At 43.4% G+C, this 20,558-nt stretch overlaps 1 protein-coding gene across 2 annotated transcripts in view; it reads right to left on the bottom strand.

Annotated features, from left to right (window-relative positions):
* Positions 1-5,342: 5,342 nt before the first annotated feature.
* Positions 5,343-20,558, bottom strand: part of ZBTB2 (zinc finger and BTB domain containing 2) — a 28,922-nt gene continuing 13,706 nt past the window's right edge. For both annotated transcript variants that reach the window (XM_021669956.2, XM_064360571.1), the window contains exons 2-3: positions 13,872-14,056; positions 5,343-8,104 (exon numbers count right to left, since the gene is read on the bottom strand). In XM_021669956.2, the coding sequence (XP_021525631.1) occupies positions 6,733-8,104; positions 13,872-14,044 (1,545 nt within the window). In that variant the 5' untranslated portion in view covers positions 14,045-14,056 and the 3' untranslated portion in view covers positions 5,343-6,732. The remainder of the gene's footprint in view (positions 8,105-13,871; positions 14,057-20,558) is intronic.

The raw sequence follows: 20,558 nt of genomic DNA, 5'->3' as shown, positions 1-20,558 counted from the left end.
ACCCGCCTCACCCTCCCAAAGTGCTGGGATTACAGGCTTGAGCCACCGCACCCGGCCGCCATCAAAAATTTTAACAGAAGCATAGTTTAACATGTAATCTCTCAAGAGAAGTTTCACTGACTGTAACACCCATGTTTAGAGACAAGAGGTAGAGTAACAATACCTAAATAATGAAATAAAGACCTAAGTCTAATTTGCCCACAAAAGAATATTAAGTGCTAAAGCCTGGTGCTAATTCTTAATCCTGTGCTTTTTTTTCTATTTGTTCTAATAATCTCACATAACGAGGTATAATTAATGAACAAAGAGGCAATACTCTAAATAAGGCTAATTTTAAAACTACATTATGCTTGATCCTACTTATCCCTGTTAGCCTCAGGGGCTTACCTAATTCCCGGAAAAGCAGATGGAATTGCCTCCAGAATTCAAAATCTAAACATAACTAGGGTCCTTCTTAAAGACTACAGAAATGAGTAGGCCCAGCGTGGCGGCTTATGCCTGTAATCCCAGCACTTTGGGAGGCTGAGGTAGGCAGATCACCTGAGGTTGAGAGTTCGAGACCAGCCTGACCAACATGGAGAAACCCTGTCTCTACTAAAAATACAAAATTAGGCAGGTATGGTGGTGCATGTCCGTAATCCCAGCTACTCGGAAGGCTGAGGCAGGAGAATCGCTTGAACCCGGAAGGCGTAGGTTGCGGTGAGCCGAGATCACACCATTGCACTCCAGCCTAGACAAGGGTGAACCTTCATCAAAAAAAAAAAAAAAAGGCCACAGAAATGATACTGCGGAGATGGCCAGGGGGCCATTTCAAGACGTGAGATTTACCCTACAAAGTCATTGAAATGGTTTAGCTGGGAACAGACGCAATCCTCCTACAGTAGTGATCCTCAGTGTTGGGCTAGTGAAAGGTCCCTCTCTCCGCCCAGGTTTGTGTTGCCACGTCTGATTTCCACAATGGCCAGGGTGTTACGGTACGTAATGAGTTATGACCACAGATGTTTGACATCCTGCATGGCACAGAGCAGCCCTGCATGAGACAAATGTTTCTACCTAAAATGTCAGTGTCATCTAGCTTGCAGAGAGTTGAGGCCTGGAGGTTGAGAGGAGATTAGTTTACACACTGTTAGAATAATCCAGGCAAGCTGGTGTGGCGGCATGCACCTGTAGTCGCAGCTACGCAGGAGGCTGAGGTGGGAGGATTGCTTGAGCCTAGGAGTTCAAGATCAGCTTAAGCAACATAGGGAGACCTTTGTCTCTAAAAAGAAAAAATGCAATTAATAAATGGTTTAAAAAAGAGAATAAGCCCAGGCGAGGTAGCACATGCCTGTAATCCCAGCACTTTGGGTGGCCAAGGCGGGCGGATCACGAGGTCAGGAGTTCGAGACCAGCCTGGTCAATATGGTGAAACCCCATCTCTACCACAAATACAAAAATTAGCCAGGCATTGTGGTGCACCCCTATAGACCCAGCTTCTCGGGAGTCTGAGGCAGAAGAATTGCTTGAACCCTGGAGGTGGAGGTTGCCGTGAGCCAAGATCGTGCCACTGTACTCCAGCCTGGGCAACAGAGCGAGACTCCGTCTCAAATAATAATAATAATAATAATAATCCAGACAAGAACTGATAATGGCCTATATTAAAGTAGGAGCAGTTTGGCTGGAGATCCATGGATGAGATCCAAAGCTGTTAGGAGGCAAATCAACAGGGTATAATACCTGATTCTCTGTTGTGGGAACTGTGGGGTAAAGAATGAAGTTTCCGTATTGCCAACCTGGATATGGAGCCACATACTGACATGAACGTGGGGGCAATTGAGAAGTCTAAGAGCTATCCAAGGGTCAGTGGAGTTGGCAGCTCAGTATATGGGTCTCACAGACAATTCGGAACAGAGAGACATCAATAATTCTTCTGCCTTCTCCGTGTCCTTAGAAACACATAGAAGACCATCTACAAGATCCTTGCATCATTTCTTAGTATCTCATGTGCAAACTTCAGCTTGATGACTGAGGAAGAGTTCACCTGCTCTGTCTCAGCCATCCATCATTTCAGAATGTGGAACTGAAGACTGGACTTCACAAGATTTTCCCATTGTGAAAGTGCTTTATAAATGAGGATGCAAAATGTACTGTAAAGTGCAAAATGTACTGTAAAGTGTTAATATCAGTAATTGCAAGAAAAAGGCAAATTTTGGTCAAACTTTCCACCAGGAACAACTTAGTGACTGCTGATGACTGCTACTGTCTCCCTGAATATTTTGGTGGATTCACAGTTAACGGCACTGATCTTTCTTAAAATTGACCAAATCTACATGGTATTCACACGTGCTCTTATTTAGAAGCTAATATTCACTTTGTGTGTGATGCACACTTCTTGCCTCTCCATGTTGCTTTTGGGGCATTTGTTGCCTGCTAGCACATCTCCAGAGGGAGAGAGGGACCAGGTGGGGAGGGGGACTGGAGTTGGGCAGGGGTCAAACAGCAGATGGTGTATTTTTCAGGCTCTTGGCTCTCTCTAGCTGGCTGCCTTCAGATCTTTGCTTGTTGGCATCTAACTGGAAAGAGAAAAAAATTCTTTAGTCCATTTTCTTTCTGTTTTTTTTTGAGATGGAGTTTCACTCTTGTTGCCCAGGTTGGAGTGCAATGGCGCAATCCAAGCTTACCGCAACCTCTGCCTCCTGGGTTCAAGTGATTCTCCTGCCTTAGCCTCCCGAGTAGCTGGGATTATAGGCACATGCCACCACACCTGATTAATTCTTGTGTTTTTAGTAGAGAGGGAGTTTCTCCATGCTGGTCAGGCTGGTCTTGAACTCCCGACCTCAGGTGCCTTGCCCGCCTCAGCCTCCCAAAGTGCTGGGATTACAGGCATGAGCCACTGCACCTGGCCAGTCCATTTATTTTGTTAAAAAAAAAAAAAGAAAAAAACAGAAATGGCAAAATGCTAGGAAGAGTTTCCTACACAGTATAATGGTAGCAGAAAGGGCCCTGGAATTGGGAAATTTGCACTCTGTGATTAACACTAAGTTGTGTGATGGCCAGGCCTGTAATCCCAGCACTTTGGGAGGCCAAGGTGGGAGGATCACTTGAGCCCCGGAGTCTGAGACCAGCCTGAGCAATATAGTGAGACCCTGTCTCTACAAAAAATAAAAAAATTAGCCAGCTGTGGTGGGGTGCACCTGCAGTCCCAGCCACTCTGGAGGCTCAGGCAGGAGGATCACTTGAGCCCAGGGGGTCAAGGCTACAGTGAACCCATGTTCACACCACTGCACAGAGTGAGACCCTATCTGAAAAAAATCAAGTTGTGTGACCCTGGCAAATAACCTAATGTCATTTCATCTTTTCATCAGGATCCTTGCCTTCCTTTTAATAAGGAAGAGCATACAGATGGCCTCTTTAAAAATAACTTAGGTTATTTGTTACTTTCTGCTACATTTTATTCTGTGCTGGCAGATTAGGAAGGCATTGAGAAAAAAAGACAGGGAGATTTAGAATAAATCGCAGAGCTTCCCACACATGGACTTTTTCTAAGAGTTCATGCACAGATCTGCACCTTGCCCACAGCTCATTAAGGAGCCCTTGCCACAAAGGAATAATCACACCACAGTTGGCACAAATGCCCTTGCAGCCCTTCATGAGATCCTCTGGTTATTAGAATTCTGAGAAGCAAGTAGAGCCGAGGCAGGACAGAAGCAATATAGTCACGCTGCGCTGCTCAAAGTATGGCTCCCAGCATCAGCACCACCCAGGAACCTGCATCATAGCAGAAGTGATATAGTCACGCTGCGCTGCTCAAAGTATGGCTCCCAGCATCAGCACCACCCAGGAACCTGCATCATAGCAGAAGTGATATAGCCACGCTGCGCTGCTCAAAGTATGGCTCCCAGCATCAGCACCACCCAGGAACCTGTTTGAAACTGTGGCAATATAAAGCTATAGAAAGGCTATAATAAGTGAATTTCCTTAATGACAGAATAAAGAGGTTAATAGGTAAAAATGTTTTTCCTTCCCCTTTTCCTCCGCCTGGGCAGCAGAGTGAAGAAGCGGTAGCTATTGCTTCTAGCTCATAGGAATGCTTGCATATTTGGGAAAATATTTTTTCCTTTTTAACATAATTTGGAGAAAACTAGATCTAAAGCCAAACATAAGAAAGTAGACCAGATGAACAGGAAAAGCCTTGCCTTACACTTTTTGCCTGAGCTTTCTCTTTATTGCAAAATCAAAGGCTTCTCGCTTGCCTTTTTTATTCTTTTTCTTTCTTTTTTTTTTTTTCCTGAGACGGAGTCTCACTCTGTTGCCAGGCTGGAGTGCAATGGCACAATCTCGGCTCACTGCAACCTCCGCCTTCTGGGTTAAAGAAATTCTCCTGCCTCAGCCTCCCGAGTAGCTGGGACTACAGGCGCATGCCACCATACCCAGCTGGGAGGCAGTGGTTGCAGTGAGCTGAGATTGTGCCACTGCACTCCAGCCTGGGCTACAGAGCAAGACTCCGTCTCAAAAATAAAATAAGGCCAGGCATGGTGGCTCAAGCCTGTAATCACAGCACTTTGGGAGGCCAAGGTAGGTGGATAACGAAGTCAGGAGTTCAAGACCACCCTGGCCAACATAGTGAAACCCTGTACTAAAAAAAAAATACAAAAATTAGCCCGGCGTGGTGGCACGCACATGTACTTGGGAGTCTGAGGCAGGAGAACCGCTTGAACCTAGGAGTCAGAGGTTGCAGTGAACTGAGATCACACCACTGCACTCCAGCCTAGGCGACACACTCAAAATAAATAAATAAATAGCCGGGCGGGAGGCTCATGCCTGTAATCCCAGCACTTTGGGAGGCTAAGGAAGGAGGATCATGAGGTCAAGAGATGGAGACCATCCTAGCCAACATGGTAAAACTCCATCGCTACTAAAAATACAAAAATTAGCAGGACATGGTGTTGCACACCTGTAGTCCCAGCTACTCGGGAGGCTGAGGCAGGAGAATCACTTGAACCTGAAAGGTGGAGGTTGCAGTGAGCCGAGATTGCGCCACTGCACTCCAGCCTGGGTGACAGAGTGAGACTCCATCTCAACAACAACAACAACAACAATAAATAAATAAATAAATAAAAATGTTGGGGCAAGGTGATCACGGCATCTTTACAGAGTTCACTCATTTGACTCTAACAAACTTATGACCCAAAGCAGTTATGAACATCTTCATCTTACAAGTGTGGAAAATACCACTCAGGTTAGAGCAATTGCCCAAAGTTCTGCAGACAAGAGAAGACACAGCAACGATTCCTCAAGCACTGTTACACACCCGCTTCCTGTATCTCTTTGGGTTGACAAAGAGATAGAGATGAAATCATACACTCATTTAATTAAATGTTTATTCAATGAAAGGATGTATAAAAACTTACAAATTTGAGAACTCAACTATACATGAAATAGGATGGTGGGATATTCAGTTTTTAACATATACATACAGTATAGCTATCAGCTCTTCTCCCCTTCCCCTTCAGTCCTTATTTCTGGCTCCTGTTTTGTCCTGTGAGGCCCTTCTTTTATTGGCCTAAGGGAATATTAATGAACAATTTTTACTGCTTTCGGGCCAATGGAGAAAATTTCAGGCATTAAAAAAGAAAAAAAAAACCTGGAGAATAAACATCAAAATCAAGTATTTTTCCCAAACAGCAATTAGATTTTTTTGTCCTGATTTCTCTTTGCCATTTATTTTTGATGCCTCGATTAATGTTGCCAGTAAACTGTCAGCATTGACTGTTTCAGTCATTAAAGTTACTACCTCTTCTGCTCACAAATTCCCCTGTAAGATGAATATTCCTATATCCTTTTCCCTGAAGTATATGCACTGATTTAAAAGTTAGTGTAAAACAAATTATCACTGGCAGCTGCTAGAAAATGGCAGGTCATTTTCTATTCAGAAAGACAATTATAGAATTATACATTCAAATTTGATTTTTAAACCAAATTTGTCAGAAACGAAAATACAGCATTTTGTTGTTGCTCAACTTGGAAAGAAGCCAGCAATGAGATAAGGCAAGTGCATTCATTCACCTGTTTAGAGCAAGCACCCACACATTTTTCTCTTACAAACAGACAAACTCACAGCTTGTCATGTTGTATGCAAAAATTAAGATTGCCATCACATTATTACTTTTTCTCTGTGTTTTGTTAAAGTGGATTTCTTAAGTAATGATTTTTTCTTAAGTAGACATAATCTCAAAGGATGCATTCTGAAGAAAGACACCTGGAGGATGAATACTAAGAACGTTTTCTTGGGTTTAAAGTTTCCCCACACCTTCGAGATTTTGCATAGTACAGAGCCCAGCTGTATCTCTGAGAAGCACGCTGTATTTTCTGACATCGTTTTTCTGAGAAGACTTTTTACCCAGGGAAAGTCATAATTTTAGCTTACCAAATTGGATTCCAGTTGTTTTATTGTATACCCTTCATTAGTTCCAAGTATGCTTTTAAATAATCTAAAACCTGTTAAAATCTGTTTGAGTTTATAGGTATAATGACCATTATCTTTCCAATATCCCCTGCATGAAAGTTGATACATTCCAGGTTTATAATGCACAGACTTGACAGAGGTGGGGCTAGGAGGCAGAAAAGGGGAAGAGGAGAAGGGAACAAGGACCTGTTTGTATCATGCCATGGAGAACTATAGTTCTGAATTCAGGGAAGGGAAGGAAGACAGTCTTTGTAAAAATGACAGTTTTTTAAAAAGATAAGTGACATTCAGTCTAGCAAGACGGTTTCCTGTTCCTTTTTGATGGAAGCTAACACTGGGTGGTCAGGCTCCGTTACTTCGGAGTCCCCACTGCCCAGGAGAATGGATCGCCCTTCTTCTAGGGCAAAGACGTCCGAGTTCTGGTTTTGGCATGAATGTTTAACAACCTCATTGGGAGTGGAGAATGTTTTGTCACACAAGTTGCATTTGTAGGGTTTGTTGGTTTGCACCAGCATGTTGTCCATCTGACTCCCTTCCTCAAATGTGCAGAGTTCCAGAGTCTGTTTGTCTACCATGGTGTAGGTGTCGATGCTCTGGTTGAGGCACACATGGCGGGCAGCCTGGTTGGCCCTGCAAAAGCTTTTGTCACAAGTGCTGCACTTGAAAGGCTTCCCGGTGTGTATGTACATGTGTTCCCTCCAGTGGCTTTTCTGGATAAATTTGCGTCCGCATATTGTGCACTCATACTTCCGCCTCTTCACCTCTCTCTCCTGGTCGGCCTGCTCCAGGTTGTCAATGTCAGCAATGTCTGAGGGGGGTGGGGTTTCCGACTGCTGCTGCCCATCGATGATGGGCGAATCGGAGATGTGCTGCAGCTCACTGTCACTTATCATCCCGGCTTCAGGCACTTCCATGGCATCTTTCCCGAGGTCAGCTGCATTGCTACAGAGAGTCAGGGGGACGCGGCTTTCTCCCTGTTGGCTGGACGTGAAAGGTACTCCCGTGTGGATCTGGAGGTGTTCACGTAAGCTGCTCCGGAGGGTGAAGCGCCGTCCACACAAGTGGCAGGCGTAGTACTTGGGAAAGCTCCCATTCCTCTTCATGATGCTCGGCTTGACGTGGGCTATCGTGAGGGTCGCAGGCTGCTCATCGGAGGAAGATGCTTCCAGATTGGTCTCCTCCCCGGGAGGAGGGGGAGGAACAGGAGTGGAAACAAGTTCTGGAGACAGTGAGGTCTGCAGGGGGTCTGAGGGAGTCATATTTGTCCGATTCACCTGGGCCAGGTTTGAAGTCAGCTGGGAAAGCTGTGAGGCCTCTGGGACCGGCTCCTGGCTTATCCTGGAGGTCTGTGGCCTTGGATCTCGCCCAAGTTTTTCAGGTGCTGAAGCAATCTTGGTGGCTTGTCTCAGCTGATGATCTGCAATCTGAATGCCATACAGTGAAGAAGCCAGCGGGAAAACTTGGTCAGGGTGAGAAAAGGCTCCCTGGCTGGCGAGGCTGGCTTCCTGGATGAGCGGGTAAGCGTGCAGAAACTTGATCCCCTGTTCTAATCGAACCGGGTCGATGAGCTGAGGTGCCATCTTCCCAGTGTACATCAAGTGTAAGAGATAGCTGAAGATGTCGGGCTGTATATCAGTTGGTTTCAAGCGGACACACTCACTGAAAGAAACAAGTAAAAAAATCTGGTAAATGCCAGTCTAGGTGATAATATAAAGCCTGACCAAAAAAAAATGAACACTTAAAGACATAGGAAACAAGAACATTTCCTATCCTTCATTGTTAGTAAGTTTCATGAAATGGGTTGAAATAATCAAGAGATGAAGTTCATGTTAAATAAATGTGACATTGTAATCCAGAGATTCTTAGAGCAGTTTTTCTCCTAGTAAGCTAAATTAATCTTTTATTTTTTATTTTTATTTATTCATTTTGAAACAGAGTCTAGCTCTTGTCACTCAGGCTGGAGGCCTCCACCTGCCAGGTTCCAAGCAATTCTCCTGCCTCAGCCTCCTGAGTAGCTGGGATTACAGGCGCCCACCACCATGCCTGGTTAATTTTGTATTTTTAGTAGAGACAGGGATTCACCATGTTGGCCAGGGTGGTCTCAAATTCATGACCTCAAGCAAACCACCCGCCTTGGCCTCCCAAAGTGCTGGGATTACAGGCGTGAGCCACTGCGCCTGGCCAAGTTAAATTAAGTATTATGTATTCTGTTTTTATTCAGGACTTCAGGAGTTCCTTATCAAATGCCACCATCAACATCAGCACTGCTTCTGGGATTTACAGGGATTCTTTCTCACTGGATTGTCATTCATTCTCATTTTACAGGAAAGGATTGAGGTTTAGAGGTGTTAATAAGCTGCTCAATATCACGTAGTTGGTAAGTGGTGGAACTGGTATTTGAACTTATGTTTGTCTAATTCCAAAGCCACTACAGCAAGATCCTTTAGAGAATCAAAACAACAATCCTGTGGTAGATAAGGTGGATTTATTAAGTCCCATTTGACAGATATGGTAACTGAGGTCCCAAAAAGTTGAGTGTTTTATCTAAGGCACCTAATGCAGTTGATGATGCTGTTGATTTTACAGCTTTAGACTCGACTGCTTCTATCATTTCAGAAACATCATCCTGATGAAGCAGCAGTGATGAAGAGGTTCCCAAGAACTCTTCCCAGGCTATCAGTACTAACAAATTCTAATGCATCATTAGAAATCAATGAGGTCTATATCCACATATCACAAGACACATATTATCTTCCACTGAGTGGATATTTTATACACAATGCATTTCAAATTCAAAGACAGCTTCCTTGAATGCTTTTAGAATTTATAATTTTCTTTTATGATACTACTTTTTGTATTATAACTTTATTTGGCTCTTTTAGCAATCATGTTCATTTTACTAACAAATATTTTCTTTTCTTTCCTTTTTTTGAGATGGAGTCTCTGTCACTGAGTGACAGAGACTGAAGTGCAGTGGCGCAATCCCAGCTCACCACAACCTCTACCTCCCAGGTTCAAGCAATTCTCCCGCCTCAGCCTCCCGAGAAGCTGGGATTACAAGCGTGTGCTACCACATCTGGCTAATTTTTGTAGTTTTAGTAGAGACAGGATTTCGCCACGTTGGCCAGGCTGGCCTCAAACTCCTGACCTAAGGTGGTCCATCTGTCTTGGGCTCCCAAAGTGCTGAGATTACAGGCGTGAGCAACTGCACTTGGCCAATATTTTCAATATACTGAAATATTAACAGCATATCACGCTCTTCTAAATTTAACATTTTTATTCCATTAAAAAAAGAAAAGTTGACCAGGCGCGGTGGCTCATGCCTGTAATCCCAGCACTTTGGGAGGCCGAGGTGGGAAGATCACCTGAGGTCAGGAGTTCGAGACCACCTTGGCTAACATGGCAAAACCCCATTTCTACTAAAAATACAAAAAATCAGCCTGGCATGGTGGCGTGCCTGTAATCCCAGCTACTTAGGAAACTGAGGCAGGAGAATCACGTGAACCCAGGAGTTAGAGGTTCTGGTGAGCCGAGATCATGTCATTGCATTCTAGCTTAGGCAACAAGGGCAAAACTCTGTCTCAAAAAAAAAAAAAAAGATACACAGATCATTCATATTTGTATTTGGAGTCTTTTTATATCCCTTTAAATAGGAATGCAAATACGGGTAGTCTTTGGATGGCTTCCAACAATACCATGTGTATACTGGTAACACATTTAGATGCCGTGGGGAAGTTCAATATTCAAAACAGAGCTTCAGGGATTTTGTGTGCCGAAAAATTTACTAATGTAAATAATCATCTCCCAAGTGAAGAAATGACCAGGGGAAACTTTTCCAGGATCAGGCAGGCAGAGGAATTGGGAAATCAAAGGCCTTAGAGACGCAAGTTACACCCTTTCTTCTGCCGAGATGAAACATTCCTCGAGGGAGAAGGAGGGGATAGAGTAGGGAGCCTGCAGCCAACTCTCTTCCCCCTCAAAAAGGGAAGGGGAGGGGCCAGGCACCGTGTCTCATGACTTTATTCCCAATACTTTGGGAGGCCAAGGTGGGAGGATCGTCTGAGCCCAGGTGCTGAAGACCAGCCCCAGGGAACATGGCGAGACCATCTCTACAAATAAATGGGGAGAAAAAAAAAGACCAGCCTGAGCAACATGGCAAAACTCTGTCTCTACAGAAAAATACAAAAATTAGTTGGGTGTACTGGCACATGCCTGTAGTTCCAGCTACTTGGGGGCACTGAGGCAGGAGGATGGCTTGAGCCGAGGAGGTCGAGGCTGAGGTTGCAGTGAGCTGTGGCCATGACCGTGCCACTGCACTCCAGCTGGGGCAACAGAGGGGGCCCCTCTCTCAGAGGAAAAAAAAAAAAAAAGGAAAGGTAGAAATCCAAAGAAGGCTTTGATTTTTAGCATCCACGAAATGTACTAACAAGCAGAGTCCCTTTCCAGAACAATTCTGTTGTAAGTTTTTTGTTTTTTATTTTGAGACGGAGTCTTGCTCTGTTGCCCAGGGTGGAGTACAGTGGCACAATCTCAGCTCACTGCAACCTCCGCCTTCTGGGTTCAAGTGATTCTCTTGCATCAGTCTCCCCAGTAGCTGGGATTACAGGCACACGCCACAATGCCCGGCTAATTTTCATATTTTTATTAGAGATGGGGTTTCACCATGTTGGCCAGGCTGGTCGACATAACACTTTTATGTAGGAAAAAGATGAACATAGTTTTATGGTACAAACTTCCTTAGTAATTTCCATTTCCAATTATTCCTTCAATCGAATTTTAAAAGAAACGATAGGCTTAAACAACTTTAAAAATAATCATTTTTGAATAGCATTAGCACTGTCAGAAGGTTGTACTTAGGAAGGCCTCTCCCTCAGTGGTTTTATTTTTGACAGCTGAAAGTCTGCAGTTGTCTATGATTTAAAGGTACCACTCAGAGTAGCTGACAGAAGACAGGGCCATCTAGTGGTAACCATAGCCAGAAATCACCCTCGGAGCCAAACTTGAAAAAATGGACTGTATTCTCAGTCTATGCCTGAGTAGTTGGGCAGCAGTCTGCCATGCCCCACAAAGGAGGTGCTGGTTGAAAAGTGCGCCCCTGGCCTTCAACCCGTTTGCCTTGCCTCAGTGAGCTTGAATTCTGCACTAGAAGGCGGGCAAAGCTGGCCACTAGGCATGTGTGACCTTTGGTGCAGTCATACACACTGTTGAGTCACACTGTTGTATTACACAAATATCACACCGCCTTGTTAGAAAGACATTCATTTAGTGCCCTATACTTCAAGGTGGGTTTCTTGCATTGAATTAAAACTCATTACATAATATTCTTGCATTTCCCCAAATTAAAACTGCCTCCTTTTCAGTACCATTTAATTCACTGTGTGGAGACTGCCCAGGACAAAACCCCCACTAGGCCTGAAGTCTCTGACACACTGGAGTTAGAGGGGGCATCCTTGGTGTTGCCAGATGAGCCACCCCTCCTGGGTTATTCTGCAGTTGTCCCATCTGATCCCCCAGACATTGATCAAGTGCCTATTCTATTGTGTGTTGGTGTTTGCAAAGATTTGTAAAACCCAGTCCCTGCCCTCAAGAAACTTACAAGTGAAGAAGGGGGTAAGTACACAAATAACAACAACATAGGGGATATGTGCACATTTGCATTCCTATACAAATGCGCACTCTTAGAAAGGGGCACAAATAAAGTGTTTTAAGCCATGAGCGAGGACGTAGTCACTGTCATTTGTTTGGTTTCACTTGACTGGGAGGGGTCACACAAGAGGTGTCGCATGAGCTGGGACTCAGGGAGTGGGCAGGGGACCACCAAAATGTGGTCCAGGTGAGCTGAAGCCACGAAAGTAGGTCTGGTTAAGGTGAAGACGAGGGGTGGGGTGTCCCAGAGGGCCCAGTCACAGATGAGGCTAGGAGGAGGTTGGGCTCCAAGCCTGTGGGGCCTTGGATGACAGAATAAGGAGCCTGTGTGTTATTCTGATATGCACTGGGCATCTGCGAAGTTTCTGATCCAAAGAATAACACAATATAGTAGGTTTCTCATCAAACACTACAGTCAAAGCAGTGTTTGGAAATACTGATCTGATAGTAATGTGGAAAATGGATTATAAGGTAATGGAAGTAAGAAAGGAAAAGAAGTGGCAAATGTGAAAGTTAATTTGAAGAAAACATGATCTGGGGACTGATAAGATGTGATTCAAAAGAGAATTAAGCTTGGGATACTTGAAGATAAGAAAATAGGCAGGAGGAATTTTGGAGAAGGCCTAATTCAGTTTTAGACATCCTCAAAGAGACAAAAGGAGACATTCAACTCTAAATGTCCAGCCTGTAGCCCCAGGCCTTGGGAAGATAATTCTGGAGACAGAAAAGTCAAGGCCAGAGCTATAAACTGAAGTTTCCTGCAGAGGCAAGATCTAGGAAAAAGACATGCATGCAAAAGACAAAATTCACCAAAGGCCCAGCTTTAGAGGGCAGAAAACCAAGGGATATTCAGCTATAAAAATGCAGATGACAATCACTTAAGAAGCAAGGAGCAGATGCTGGAGGACAGGAAGCTACAACACTGAGCGAAGGGCAGTGGTTTTCATGAGGGGTGACCTTTGAGAAAAGACTGCAGTAGAGTGAAGAAGGGGAGGAAACCACAGCACACACTGATAGGAAGAGTGTGGGATGAAGAGAGTGCAGGCGAGGACCTCGATTACCCTTAAAAGGGCTTTCATAGTAAAGTGAAGGAGACGCAGCACCTTAAGTCAGGCAGCCAGCAGTGTCGAGGATGTGCTGATCCCGCCTGGGCTGGGGAGGCGGGGGATGAAAACAGATTACATAAAAAGAACAGAATGAAAATCGAGGGGTGGGATCTGGCAGCATGAGGGAGGGAGATCATTTTCCAGAGACATTGAGAGGCCCTTTTCTCAAGATAGGAGAGATGAGAAGGAAAAAAAAAACTGAGGAAAGATAGAGATGTTTTAAGATAGAAAAGGGGGAAACTGGGGAAATTCGTGCCCTCGAGCTTTCTTGTTACAGGAGGAGACAAGAATAAATGCTGAAAGTCAGGGAGTACTCAGGGGACTGGGGCTAGAGGAATGAGAGACAGGGCTTAGGCACTGAGTCCAGAAAAGATTACTACTGGAAGGGTTCACTGAGGTTGGGTGGCTGGTTTTATAGAGATCCTGACCATGCAGGTGACACCCAGTGAGGGCATCTGGAGGTGGAGGGGCTGTGTAGAGCTGGCAGGTCCAGTGATTCTCAAGTGCTACGGAAAGCATGCGTAACAAGAAGGGTAGGAGGTGAGTGAGGCCACAAGGGAGCAGGTCACCTGGGAGCTAGGAGAGGTAGAGAGACCCATGGTCCTGATGAGGGCCAGCAACACGGAGGTTAAGAAGTCTACAGTCATTAGGTTATTAGCAACCACTTTAGTTACCTGGTCTGATGGACAAACAACATCTTAAAGTAATTGGAGAATGAAGCAAGAACTGATTTGTGTGCCTTGAAGTATACATCGCCGATTGCAACCGTGCAGTCACACAGGAAACCAAACTCTCGCTGAGCGTTTAACTGTTGCAGTAGAATAAGTCCATGGTTGGCCAAATCCATTTTTTAAAAAATCTGCAAAGCAAACAATTTTATTTTTAAGAAGGTGATTCACAAATAAGAATGTGTCCTTTACAGTCACCAACAGTCATGATCATAGCGAACATGTCAGCGTAGCTAATGTGTCAGGCACTGCTAAAAACGTTACATAAATTAACTCATTTAGTCTTCCTAACAGTGACCTGAAATAGTTATGTCATTTTGCTCTTTTTTAAGCAAATGATGTCATTTAGAGTAGATTAGGGAATTACATGATTTGCCCAAGCTCACACAGATGGTAATGGAGAAAGCAGGAAATGAACTCAGGTGATCTGCCTTAATTTAAGCATCAAGTCCTGGAGACAGAGAGCAAATATCTTAGACCATTGAGTTTTTTTTTTTCTGAGATGGAGTCTTGCTCTGTCGCCCAGGCTGGAGTGCAATGGCGCAGTCTTGGCTCACTGCAACCTCTGCCTCCCGGGTTCAAGTGATTCTCTTGCCTCAACCTCCGAAGTAGCTGACATTACAGGTGTGTGCTACCATGCCTGGTTAATTTTTGTATTTTTAGTAGAGTCACGGTTTCACCATGTTGGCCAGGCTGGTCTCGAACTCCTGACCTCGTTATCCGCCCACCTCGGCCTCCCAAAGTGCTGGGATTCCGGCCATCTAGTCTTTTAGTTTAAAATTCCAGATGCAAATGGAGTCTTTTAGTTTAAGATTCCAAACGGAAATTCTAATGATGCATCAGAGTTCATCAATTCTTTCACAGAGATAGATAAATGAAGGTGTTGGGGTGGGGTCCCAGCAGGGTGGGGTGAGAATCAATAAGTCTAGGGGCAAGAATCCAGCTCCTGCTGTGTGCTCCTCTGATGATGTAACAGCCCCATCACCCCTGACCCTTAACACTCACCGAGGAAGTGGGGTTGGGGCTCTGCCTCCTTTTTTGTGGAGGAGGAAACGGGTTTTGAGAAGTATAAGTAATTTGCCCCAGGCCTTCTAGCCAAAAGGTGGGAGGATCAAAATTTAAATGTGATTGTTCTGTTTCCAAATTCTATGATTTTCATTATTCACACCTGACCCTAGCAAACCCCACTGGCCTGAGTCTATTTATAATAGAGAGGCAGCCTGACATTGTATGGTCCATCAAATCACTAGACTACTCCTTTTCCACAAAGAGCATTTATAAAAGCCCATTACACACTGACCAACATTATATTTAACGTTATACTTCATGGTAAGGAAGGGTGAATACCTTCTCTGCAAGATTGGGAACAAGGCAAAGATGTCCCCTCTTGCTATTCAACACAGCACTGGAAGTATTAGCTCATGCAAAATAGAAAGACAGGAAATAAAAAGCATTTGGAAAAAAAGGAAAAATAAAATTGTCCCTATTTGCAGATGACATGATTGTAACACAGAAAGTCCCAAGGCATCTATCGTAGAACTAATAAATGAGTTTGGCAAATCATAAACATACCAGAAAAAAAAAATCAACTGTAATTCTATATAGTAGCAATAAACATGTGGACTGAATTAAAAAGTTAATACCGGCCGGGCACGGTTGCTCACGCCTGAAATCCCAGCACTTTGGGAGGCCGAGGCAGGTGGATCACGAAGTCAAGAGATCGAGACCATCCTGGTCAACATGGTGAAACCCCGTCTCTACTAAAAATACAAAAAATTAGCTGGGCATGGTGGCGCGTGCCTGTAATCCCAGCTACTCAGGAGGCTGAGGCAGGAGAATTGCCTGAACCCAGGAGGTGGAGGTTGCAGTGAGCCGAGATCGCGCCACTGCACTCCAGCCTGGGTAACAAGAGCGAAACTCTGTCTCAAAAATAAAATAAAATAAAAAGTTAATACCATTTGAAATCAATCAAAAAATGAAATACATGGGTGTAAATCTAACAAAACATGTGCAAGACTTGCATTGAAAGCTATAAAACACTGATGGAAGAAATAAAAGATCTAAATAAACTGATAGATATATTATGATTATGGATAGGAAGACTCAACATGGAAAGATATCAATTTTCCCAAACTGACATATAGGTTTCATGCAATTCCCATAAAAATCCCAGCAAGATTTCTTTGCAGATATAGACAAAATTATTCTAAAATGTACATGTAAAGGCAAAGGAACTAGAATAGCTAAAATTATATATATAATAAAATTATATATAAATAAAAAAATAGATGTATTATATATTATATATAAACATTTTATATATAATATATATTATATAAAATATATTTATATATATAATATATAATATATAAATATATTTTAGACAGAGTTCTTGCTCTTGTTGCCCAGGCTGGAGTGCAGTGGTGCAATCTCGGCTCACTGCACCCTTTGCCTCCTGGGTTCAAGTGATTCTCCTGCCTCAGCCTCCCAAGTAGCTGGGATTACAGGCATGTGCCACCAAGCCCCACTAATTTTTTTGTGTTTTTAGTAGAGACAGGGTTTCACCATGTTGGCCATGCTGGCCTCGAACTCCTGACCTCAGGTGATTCACCCACTCTGGCCTCCCAAAGTGCTGAGATTACAGGTGTGAGCCACCATGCCTGGCCTAAAGTAATTTTTAAAAAAGAACCATAAAGTGGGAGAAACCAGTCTACCCAATTTTAATATGTAGTATATTCTACAGTATTCCAGACTGTGTGGTATTGGCAGAGGGACAGACAAGCGAATCAATGGAACAAACAAAACTGTGAACCCAGAAGCAGACCCACATAAATATGCACAACTGATGACTGACAAAGTACAAAAGCAATTCACTGGAGGAAGAATAAGCTTTTCAACAAATGGTGCTGGATCAATTGGACTTCCAGAGGCAAAAAAGAAAAAAAGATAAAGAACCTTGACACTTAAGTCCCATACATTATATAAAAATCAACTCAAAATGGATAACAGACTTAAATGTAAAACACAAAACTATAAAACTTTAGGAAACAACATGTAAGAAAACCTAAAATCTAGGGCTAAAGAGCTTTTACACTTGACATCAAAAGCAGAATCCACAAAATGAGAACTAAACTGGACTTCATCAAAATTAAAAACTTTTGGGCCGGGTGCGGTGGCTCACGCCTGTAATCCCAGCACTTTGGGAGACCGAGGCGGGTGGATCACGAGGTCAAGAGATCGAGACCATCCTGGTCAACATGGTGAAACCCCGTCTCTACTAATACAAAAAATTAGCTGGGCATGGTGGCGCGTGCCTGTAATCCCAGCTACTCAGGAGGCTGAGGCAGGAGAATTGCCTGAACCCAGGAGGCGGAGGTTGCGGTGAGCCGAGATCGCGCCATTGCACTCCAGCCTGGGTAACAAGAGCGAAACTCCGTCTCAAAAAAAAAAAACAACTTTTGCTCTTGAAAGACCTTATTAAGAGGATGAAAACACAAGCTCAAAGGTTAGGAGTAAATATTTGAAAACTTTGGCAAACTAGTCCTTTGACAAACGATTAGTATTTGGAATATACAAAGAACTTTCAAAACTCAACAGTAAAAAAGCAATCAAATTATAAAATGTGTAATAGACTTGAGACATTTCACAAAGAGGATATATAGATGGCAAACAAACACATGAAAAGATGTTCAAGGGCCAGGTGCGGTGGCTCACACCTGTAATCCCAGCACTTTGGGAGGCCGAGGCAGGTGGATCACGAAGTCAAGAGATCGAGACCATCCTGGTCAACATGGTGAAACCCTGTCTCTACTAAAAATACAAAAAATTAGCTGGGCATGGTGGCGTGTGCCTGCAATCCCAGCTAGTCAGGAAGCTGAGGCAGGAGAATTGCCTGAACCCAGGAGGCAGAGGTTGCGGTGAGCTGAGATCGCACCATTGCACTCCAGCCTGGGAAACGAGTGAAATTCCGTCTCAAAAAAAAAAAAAAAAAAGAAAAGATGTTCGAAACCACTAGCCACTAGGGAAAAGCAAATTAAAACCACAGCATCACTGTGCACCTATCAGGATGGCTAGAATAAAAAACAGTCATAACACATGGTGGCAAGAGTGTGGAGAAACTGGAACATTCATATACTGCTAGTAGGAATGTAAAATGGTACAGCTACTCTGGAAAAGAGTTAGTAGTTTCTTAAAAAACTACCACCTGACCCAGTAATTGTACTCCTGTTTATCCCAGATAAATGAAAACTTACGTTCACACAAAAACCTGTGCAGGAATGTCCATAGCAGCTTAATTCCTAATAGTCAAAAACTAGAAACAACTCAGATGTCCTTTAATGACTGCATAAACACACTATGGTATGCCCACACAGTGGAAAACTACTCAGCTATAAAGAAGAAATGACCTACCGATAACATACAACAACTTGAGTGAATTATACTCACTGAAAAAAGCCAACCCCAAAGGATTATATATACTGTATGATTACACTGATATAATATGTGTGAAAATTATGGAAATGGAAAACAGACTAGTGGTGGTGGGGTGTGGGGTAGGGGGTGGGCATGGCTATGGAAGGGCAACATGAGGGATCCTTGTGGTGACAGAAATGTTCTACATGTCAAAATCCTGGCTGTGATACTCTACTATAGTTTTTTGCAAAATGTTTCCATTAGGGGAAACTGGGTAAAGGGTATATGGGATCTCTGTATTATTTCTTGCAGCTGCATGTGAATCTGTAATGATCTCAAAATCAAGTTCAATTTTTTTTTTTTTTTTTTTGAGATGGAGTTTCACTTTTGTAGCCCAGGCTGGAGTGCAATGATGCGATCCTGGCTCACTGCAACCTCCACCTCCTGGGTTCAAGCGATTCTCCTGCCTCAGCCTCCTGAGTAGCTGGGATTATAGATGCCTGCCACCACACCCGGCTAATGTTTTTTGTATTTTCAGTAGAGATGGGGTTTCACCATGTTGGCCAGGCTGGTTTGAACACCTGACCTCAGGTGAGCCACCCGCTTCAGTCTCTGAGGTGCAGTGCTGGGATTACTCTGAGGTGGAGTGCTAGAATTACCCTACTCCGAGGTAAAGTTCTTGGAGGTATTGGGTGAAGTGCTGGATTACAGGGGTGAGACACTGCGCCTGGCCAAGTTCAATTTTTAAAAGCCTACTACACATTAATTAATTGACTACATTTTTAAAAAGTGAGTATGCTTAACGTCAGAGTTAAGCATGCACTGTGGAGAATGCATGATCAATAAGCTTAAAAAAATGAAAGCAGACCCATAGCAACTTTAAAAAAAATTTATTTTATTTTTGTTTTTTAGACTAGTCAAGTGCAGTAGTGAGAAGGGAGAATAAAGCAGAACAAGCAGTTTGATCTGTAACTCAAAAATCAATTGAGATAACTCACTACCTTTGGACCATCCATTCACAGCAATTCTTAATCAGCAGATGCTGGACTTCCTACTCTCCTTCCTGCTCTAGGGATGTTCAGGCAGATTTAGAAATTAACAAGTATGCCCTAAAATAGACAAATGTAATGGAATAATACTTTAAGAGAGTGATCAGGTCACAAATCAAGAATCCAGATTGCCAAATTGTATACTTTCTACCATGAGTCATATCCAAGCATGAGATAGGAGAGTCATTCAATTTTGCAACTCATTTAAGTATAAAGACCTAGACTGTTGTCTCATGCAAACAGATGGTATGGATCAGTTTCCCCACTACCTTCTGTGTACGTCAGAGAAGGTGAAAGCACTCAGGTTAGGAAGGGGAGGCACAGAAAAGGCATGGGGTTCATGACGAAAGCCAGAGATGTTGCTGGGTTGCAAAAGTAACCTGGATTTCAGAGAAACATCACTCTAACCTGACCTCTACCAAGACATAACTTAGAAGCTTGTCTTCAAGGTTATTCTCTGTGAAGTGCCAGAATACTTCTTTTCCATCTTACTAATCTGCTTTTCTCTTAAAAAAAAAAAAAAAAGTATCCTCTGAGACCCAACTGTGATATGCTCCCTGCCATGTCCTCTGACTCTGATCATGTGTACATATATATTTAGGCAGCTTGAGGTCCCACGGCTTCAGAGGTCACACTCAACAGTAGCTTCAAGTATAGGAACATGTTACTATTTATCCTTTCATGATAATGATGAGAATTGTTATTATTTATTTTAAACTATGCTTTAAGTTCTAGGGTACATGTGCAGAACATGCAGGTTTGTTACATAGGTATAAACATGCCATGGTGGTTGGCTGCATCCGTCACCCCATCATCTACATTAGGTATTTCTCCTAATGCTATCCCTCCCCTAGCCCCCCACCCACTGACAGGCCCCAGTGTGTGATGTTCCTCTCCCTGTGTCCATGTGTTCTCATTGTTCAACTCCTACTTATGAGTGAGAACATGCAGTGTTTGGTTTTCTGTTCCTGTGTTAATTTGCTGAGAATCATGGTTTCCAGCTTCATCCATGTCCCTGCAAAAGGCATAAACTCATCCTTTTGTATGGCTGCATAGTATTCCATGGTGTGCATGTGCCACATTTTCCTTAACCAGTCTATCATTGATGGGCATTTGGGTTGGTTCCAAGTCTTTGTTATTGTGAACAGTGCCTTTATAATAGAATGGCTTA

This window comes from Aotus nancymaae, unplaced genomic scaffold (assembly GCF_030222135.1).
Source record: "Aotus nancymaae isolate 86718 unplaced genomic scaffold, 86718_ANA_hifiasm-v0.15.2.pri h1tg000040l, whole genome shotgun sequence".
Lineage (NCBI taxonomy): Eukaryota > Metazoa > Chordata > Mammalia > Primates > Aotidae > Aotus > Aotus nancymaae.
Note: the sequence above shows the minus strand (reverse complement) of the source record. Positions and strands in the feature narration are given on the sequence as shown.